The 8,408-nt window shown below is 28.1% G+C and overlaps 1 protein-coding gene across 1 annotated transcript; it reads left to right on the top strand.

Moving 5' to 3' along the window:
- Nucleotides 1-925: 925 nt before the first annotated feature.
- On the top strand, nt 926-8,179 carry LOC126750256 (6-pyruvoyl tetrahydrobiopterin synthase). Its single transcript, XM_050459815.1, has 3 exons — nt 926-1,133; nt 7,250-7,329; nt 7,758-8,179. The coding sequence occupies exons 1-3, from the start codon at nt 1,054-1,056 to the stop codon at nt 8,033-8,035; spliced, it is 438 nt and encodes a 145-aa protein (XP_050315772.1). The 5' UTR covers nt 926-1,053; the 3' UTR covers nt 8,036-8,179.
- Nucleotides 8,180-8,408: the final 229 nt, after the last annotated feature.

Raw genomic sequence — 8,408 nt, 5'->3', positions numbered from 1 at the left:
TAGATTGGAAGGAATGGACCTATTAATTGGCCAACCAGGTAGCCTGACTTAACAAAATTAGAATTTTTTCTTATGGGGTTGTATAAAAGAAGTTGTTTATAGAAAACCACCTGCAATGGCAGTAGACATGGAGCAGAGAATACAAGATGCGTTTGCTCATGTAACTCCACAAATGTTACATGAAGTAAAGAGAAGTTTTTAGGAAATTTAATAATTTAATATGTCTACATAATAAAAAAATTTTATTTATTAATTCTTCATTAAATGTATAAAAAATAAACAGAGTATTTTATTTGAAACAAGCGAGAAATAAAGCTTGGAATTTCGAAAATTTGAACGATAACTACCAATACCCTGTATATGACAGAAAGAAACTATTTTTAAGTCCGCTCTCCATTCTTCTAGAATCGGAATTTAATCTAATATTGACATTAAATTAACATTTCTGATGTCAAGATGAATTTAAATGATGTAGTGATTTTTTAATTTTTTTTGTAAAAAAATTATTGCAGTCATGACAAAGTAGTCATACTTAGCCTATATACTAAGTAGCCTAAGGTAGTCCCAAAAATTATTTCAAAAGAATGAATTCCATTTAAAAAAAATTCAGCTAATATCGCCACATCTTCTTGAAGCACCCTGTATATTTCAAAATATTTTCCAGATATGCGCTATCACGTTCAAAAAATTTATACGAGGTTAGAAAATGATAACCCTTTTTTTTAGGCTTTATGGAAGACCGGCGCACTGTTGCAGGTGTTGCCTGTAAACATGTCTGGATAAATAGCAGCAATGTTTTAAAGGAATTTTTTAAATAAATCTCATCTTGTATGATTACCTTAATTGGCCTTCAAGAAACGCTTCGCTGCGCTACGCCACGAGTGAATCGATAGCTAAACCCAATTTTACGATATTATTTTATCGCTATGATGGCTTGCGAAAACACTTAAAATGTTTACTTTCATTTTTAAGTCATTTAAGCTTGTAGATATATTTAAAGGACATTAGTTTAATACTTTTACATTAACTTAGTTATTCTTATTTCGTGAAATAATGAGTGGACAGACTGTTAAAGTGCCAAAATGTTACCAAACGCGACGAATTACCCTGTCTGCTTGTCATAGGCTTCACAGGTGGGTGCTATTAAATATAAGGCAAATTAGAGTATTATAAGTAACAAGTATTTTTATGAAGATTACGTTTAACCATTGATTGTAAAATTATAAATTGATTTGTTATGAGCCAACTTTAAATTGTTAAAAAGTTTAAGAAATCTATTCAGAAAAATCTGTGACGAAATAAAAAATTAATATTAAAAAATAGAAATTATTAATGTTTTATACCAGCAAATTTTTTTTTTAAGTAGAAATATTTCTAAATAATAGTAAATAATCGCTTTTTTCTGTATTATTTATTAGTAAAAAAATCTTCACAATTACTACCCAGTCACTTAAACAATTCTACAAAGTTTCTTAATTTATTTCATTACCAAAGAAGTAGGTATAACCACTTCTTTTACTGAGTTATCTTCTTCACGTTTAACTGGTTCAATACTATCTTAGTATTCTAGAATATCTTCTTTGAATTTAAAGGGTAACTAAAATTGTTTCCGTCATCCTCCACTGAATTTATTTGAAAAATCATCTATAAAGAACCGAGGAAACTTATAAGCTAAGGATAAAAAGTGTTGAAATAAAAAGTATTAAAATTAACTTACATACAATGAGGCTTTTCGTCACAACATATAGCAAGCTATCGTGCTACTGGCAAGGTCAAAAGTTAAAATCTCAACAATAAATAAACGGGCATCTACAATAATGATAAAAAGGCTTAACTAATTAACAAATAAACAATTGGAATTAAAAAAATGTGTAGATGAATGATTAATTTGATCATTGACACATGTAGTATTATTATTTTGCATAGCTCTATTTATTTATACAATTTCAAGTAAATCCAGTTTATTGCTGTCATGTTTTTCTTTATCTGCCACCTTTATGGCAGAAATGTAAATATTTGGTGTCTAAAAGAGGATCGAAGTTATGGTTATTGCGATATATGTGTCTAGCAAAATTGGATTTAATATTTGAAGGGCAAAGATTGCGTTTTCTAGCCTTTTCGATCTCTTTACAATGTTCAGTAACGCGAGTGGAGAATTTTCTACCGGTTTGGCCGATATAAAAAACGCCACAGTTATCACTGGAGCAGTTTAATTGATAAACACCTGATTTTTGGTCGAGGGGTACTATGTCCTTCTTTAAAGATCTTTAAAGATTTTTAAGATCTTTAAACAAATTGCAAATAACAATAATTTTCCACCGAAACTTATAAATAAAATTTATTACAAACATTTAAATAAATCACTTAACAGAAATTTAGTGTATAAAGAACCTAAAGAAACTAAATATTTTTCACTGCCATTTTGGGGTCCGATATCACATAAATTAAAAAACATCTTTAGCTCTCACCTTATTAATACAAGCTTTAAAACCGTACACACTCATCCTTCTTAGTTAACCCAAAAGACATAGTACCCCTCGACCAAAAATCAGGTGTTTATCAATTAAACTGCTCCAGTGAAAACTGTGGCGTTTTTTATATCGGCCAAACCGGTAGAAAATTCTCCACTCGCGTTACTGAACATTGTAAAGAGATCGAAAAGGCTAGAAAACGCAATCTTTGCCCTTCAAATATTAAATCCAATTTTGCTAGACACATACATCTCAATAACCATAACTTCGATCCTCTTTTAGACACCAAATATTTACATTTCTGCCATAAAGGTAATAAACTGGATTTACTTGAAATTTTAGAAATAAATAGAGCGATACAAAATAATAATACTGCATATGTCAATCATCAAATTAATCATTCATCTACACATTTTTTTAATTCATTAAATTTTAATGATAATTTATAACGCCTTTTCTTTCTCTCATATTAGAGTCAAAACATTTTATTTATAAGTATCATTTCTAGTACCGCCATCTGTAGCCAACTTAACAAAGTCTAATTTTACAAATTACACGTACCATATTTTAAATAGGCGCTCTATCTTGTGAAAAGTTATATATTTCCTTTGTTCTTAGTTCTTGTTGACATAACAATTATTATCCTAGTTTTGTAATTATGTGATTTTAATGTTTATATAGACCCTGTTTAGTCCCTTCTCATGCATCTTAATGTAAGTTTTTTTTGTCTTTAACGTCCAATTGTTTATTTGTTAATTAATTAAGCCTTTTTATCATTATTGTAGATGCCCTTTTATTTATTGTTGACATTTTAACTTTTGACCTCGCCAGTAGCACGATAGCTTGTTATATGTTGTGACGAAAACCCTCATTGTATGTAAGTTAATTTTAATACCTTTTATTTCAACACTTTTTATCCTTAGCTTATAAGTTTACTCGGTTCTTTATAGATCCCTGATGATGGACATCTTATATGTCCGAAACACGTAGGATAGATGATTTTTCAAATAAATTTAGTGGAGGATGACAGAAACAATTTTAGTTACCCTTTGACTTATTAACTCCACTGCAAGTATGGACTACTTCTTCAACTTCTTTGAATTTTTCGGTTTCCATTTAATATTATAGAAGACGTCGACCACCGAGCTTTTTTTTTCTTAAAAATAGATAGATTACCTATACAGGGTGTCCTATTTGCTATGTGTGATTATTGCTATTTCCGAAACTGTAGGAGGTACGAGGGCGACTAAATTAGAAAAAGGTTGGCAATTTTGATGCTTTTTGTAAATCCTTTTTCAGCGTTGCAAAATGTTTATTAGTTCGTAAATTGCAGAGTGATTTATAAAAAACACCAAATTTTATTTTAATTATTATTTCCAAAACTATTGATTTTAGAAACTTACCTTTTAATTACAAAGTTTTGTATCTTTTTGTGCTCTACAAAACTTAATTTTTTTATGACATTTGGTATTTTGCCAACGGCTATCAAACTTTTTTTTAAAGTATGGACCTGCGTTTTTTATAACTTATTTTAAAAGCATTTTTTATTCTTTTTAACATGATGTGTGTTATTTATACATTTCCCAACGTTTCGATGTATTAATAACCATCATCAAAAATTTTTGCAGACCTGATTTTTTTTTTAATTGTAAATTAATTACTTATTAATTCAGTAAAAAGTTCATCTTTTGGGTGTTATTTATAAAAGCTAAAAAAATACGAAAGTGATAATATTAATAATAATTCTATTTTAGACTGAAAATGACATGGTTTTTTAAATTCAAAAGTGTACAATTTGTTTGGCTGTCTTAATTTATTTATTCAATTATAATCTACTGAATAACATTAATGCTGCTAAATGTTAAATATCGATAATAAAAGGAAGTATTTAAAAAAATAAATATTACCACAATGATCTGTCCAACTTTATCATAAATTAATTTTTAATAAGCAATATAATAATGAACAAAAATAAATCTAGAACATATTTAAAATAAAACAGGCTATTAAATAATATGTATATAATTATAAAATAAATTATTATCTAAATCTTCGAAATGACCACTATTATTTTGTAGGTAAGCATTTTCTCCTATTGGTTACAATTTTTCTTTGAATGTTCCTTTTTGTGTGAATTTTGAATGAACATTTGCCCCAAGAAATGTTATTGCACGTTTCTGTTATTTTTAATTTTAGGTCCTCTAAGTTTGGAGGCCTAGTTTGATAAACATGGTCCTTAATAATAAAACCCCATATGGGAAAATCCATGGGTGTTATATCAGGCGATCTTGCGGCCCAATATATAGGACCGAACCAAATGTGTGGTTTAAAACCGTTCAGAAATCTTGTACAACTATTTTAGTAATTCGAACAATATTAACATGAATAGAAACTGACGCGAAAGCTTGATGGCTTCAGTCAAAAATACTATTTTTGTTTGTTAACCTTGACAACCCACAGTGTTCCACGTTGGCTGTGACAGTAGTCACTATTAGTTAGTGAATGGATAATATCAATAAGTATCATAATTTAAAACTAAATTTTTTAACATATTTAGATAAGGATTCTTCGGATTTAACACAAATAATCTTTAGTTTATTAAGCTTAAGCTTTTAATTAATTAAATTTTAAATCATGAGGAAAATAATAAACATTTAAAAGTATTTAAGTTTTCAGCTATTAAAAAAAGTTAGATCCACACTAAGAAAAAATTCCTGATGATGGTTATTAATATGTTGAAACGTTGGGATACATATAAATGAGATACACAATTTTAAAGTGAATAAAAAATGCTTTCAAAATAAGTTATAAAAAATGCATGTCCCTATTTAAGAAAAAGAAGTTGATAGCTGTTACCAAGATACCAAACGTCATAAAAAATTAAAGGTGAAGTTTTTTAGAGCACAAAAAAACTTTGTAATTAAAATTAAGTTCCTAAAATCAATAGCTTTGGAAATAATAATAAAATTAAAATTTGGCATTTTTTATAAATCACCCTGTAATTCACGAACTAATAAACGTTTTGGAATGTTATAAAAGGATTTATAATAAGCATCAAAATTGGCAAGTTTTTTTCTCATTTAGTCGCCCTCGGATCTCCTATAGTTGCGGAAATAGAAATAGTGACACATAGCAAATAGGATACCCTGGAATACTTGACAACTAAGGTTCGAAATAACCCTATATTTGAAACACTGATTTTAGAAGTATATAAGTTGTCCTTAACCAAATTTACTCTGTATTTTATATAAGGCAGTTTTGACATTGCAAAGTTATACATTGACTTATAAATGTTATGAGCCAACTTTAAATTGTCAGAAACTTTAATTAAACTATTCCGAAAAATATGTGATAAAATATAAAATTTAACAGGTGGACATTATATACATACAAAAATACATAAATTATGATTTTTTAAACAAGCAAAATTTTTATTGAATAAAAACATTTCTTAATAATGGCTTTTTAGTAAAAAAAACCTTCACAATTATTTTCGCACTTTACTTTCTTCAAAATCCTATAAGCAAAATACTCAGACATAACCAATACTACCAAGTTTCTTAATTAATACAATTATTCGTATATTAAAAAGACGAAACGAAATTTGTAGTTCAATACAATCTAAGTACTCTAGAATATCTTTGCATTTTTCGGTTTCCATTAAATATTATAGTTGACTATTGAACTTTTTTTTCTTAAATAAATCTTGATATCGAGTGCTGAAAAGAAATCACAGAAATTTGGTTGTAATTTTTTTCTTAAAAACAGCTAAATTACCTTCTCTACGGATATTGAATTAGGATTTCTTGGTAAACCATTAATTGTACAGAATAATTTATAAAACAAAAAATGAAAATAATTAAATTCTTTATAATTAATCCTGTGGCAGCGAAAACAAATTATTTTGCTGATTTTGGCGCCCTCTAATTTTCACACCCAACTTTTCATTTCGAAAAGGCAAATTGTAGAAAATTTAATTATTTTTGTTTTTTATTTTATATATTTTTGGTAGACAAATACACAGCTTTATTTTAAGCGTTCCTTTTATGCCCCTAATGACTAACAAAAGATAAGAACGATCCATCGATTTTTTACTTTACAAACTTTAAGACTTTTAGTAGATGGACATTAAATCAATGAACATTACACTGAATGGACCTCACATGAGAGTGCAAAGGTGTAAAAAAAGGTCAGCAATTACTAATCTTTTAAATTACCAATATTTGCTAATGTCTGGCAAAAAACTTAATAAATTACGTGCACTTGATAGGTTTGATGAGGCAATGTGTTTTAAATGCTTCTCATCGTGCTCATCCTTCTTTTAATCTATTTTTGTTGTCTATTTTTTAGGAATCTGTGATATTTGAACATCAGTGAATGACTAAGTTGTAATTATGTGCTATCTCAGAACACTCAATGGCCGTGAGAGCTGTGACTTGTTATTTATGTATAAATTTTTAATTGCCAGCAGATTCTTCTATTTTGTTTAACTTAACTTAAGTTTAACTTTAATACAGTTCAGAGGACTCAAAAGAGTAAAACTTTGAATAACGACTTTCAAAATACAATTTAAGGTCCAAATTTCTATTAAAAGAGTCCTCAGTTTTATAATTCAAATATTCAATGTAAAGATTTCTTCTTTTCTTCTTTCTTCATATTTCTACCATAGAGAAGTAGTAAAATAAAAAAAAAAAAAAAACAAAAAATATAATAAACAAATTATGCTTAATGAAAACTTCATGGTTAACAATTGTTTTGTAGCGTTGTTTTAATTTTAGTCCTCATTTGACCGATGAAGAAAATAAACAAGTATTTGGAAAATGTAATCACGTGAACGGGCATGGCCATAATTATATAGGTAAGTTGAAATAATACATTTTTAATATCCTAAGCATTCTGTATTTCTGCGACAGCTAGTATTTTTCTACTTTATAAGAAAGCATTTATGGTTTGCTATCAGTTTAAAAATATATATTATTATCTTTATGTAAAATAATCATATTCCTTACAAAATTCCTATGCAAATATTGTTTTTTTAGTACTTAATCGATGCAAAAATGGTAAATTCTTACCTACTTAAAAAAATCAGCTGACGGGGTTGAAAGTTACCAATACTCCTTTTACTTATAAAGAAGATAGTACTACCAGCATTTTTTGAATCTTTACTTTAACCTTTACAGATCCCTTTTTTAAATTGAAATTTTATTTTCACACCACTTTTACTGATATAATTGTTGTATGTTGGTCAGATATGTCCAAATTTTATTTAATGTTATTTTTTCGTAGTCAAAGTTACCCTGTTTGGAGAAATTGATCCAAGAACTGGAATGTTAATGAATTTGACAGTCCTAAAAGACTACATGGAAGAAGCCATTATGAAACCGTTGGATCATAAAAACATCGACAAGGATGTTGATTATTTCAAGGATAAACCGAGCACAACGGAAAATGTAGCAGTGTACGTCTGGACCAGAATGAAAGAAGTTATGGACCATCCAGAATGGCTCTACGAAGTCGAAATATATGAAACTGAAAATAATATTGTACGTTATAGGGGCGACTAAATGTCAATGTATTATTTTCAATGTCACTTATATGATAAAGATAAATTCGTCTTTCAGAGAAAGTTACAAACTTAATATGTTTTGTAAGATGGTTTTGTATTGTTACTAAGAAATTTAAAAATAAATAATTATTATTAATATTAATTCCCTGAATCTTGATTTCGACCACTCTGAATGTGACGTTGACCTTTAGCCACATATTTTATCAACAGATACTTAAGAATAAAAAAAAACGATTTAAGGAATATTTTTGTGGGTAATTTTTGAATCAAATGTGTCTTTATATAACTTCAAGATTTTCTTCTTCGATATCTTCGCGAAAAAGTTCGACTTCGCAGAAGGGTAATTTGTCAAAAAACACATTGAATAGAAG

This window comes from Anthonomus grandis, chromosome 2 (assembly GCF_022605725.1).
Source record: "Anthonomus grandis grandis chromosome 2, icAntGran1.3, whole genome shotgun sequence".
NCBI classification, from domain to species: domain Eukaryota; kingdom Metazoa; phylum Arthropoda; class Insecta; order Coleoptera; family Curculionidae; genus Anthonomus; species Anthonomus grandis.
This window is presented reverse-complemented; position numbering and strand designations above follow the sequence as displayed.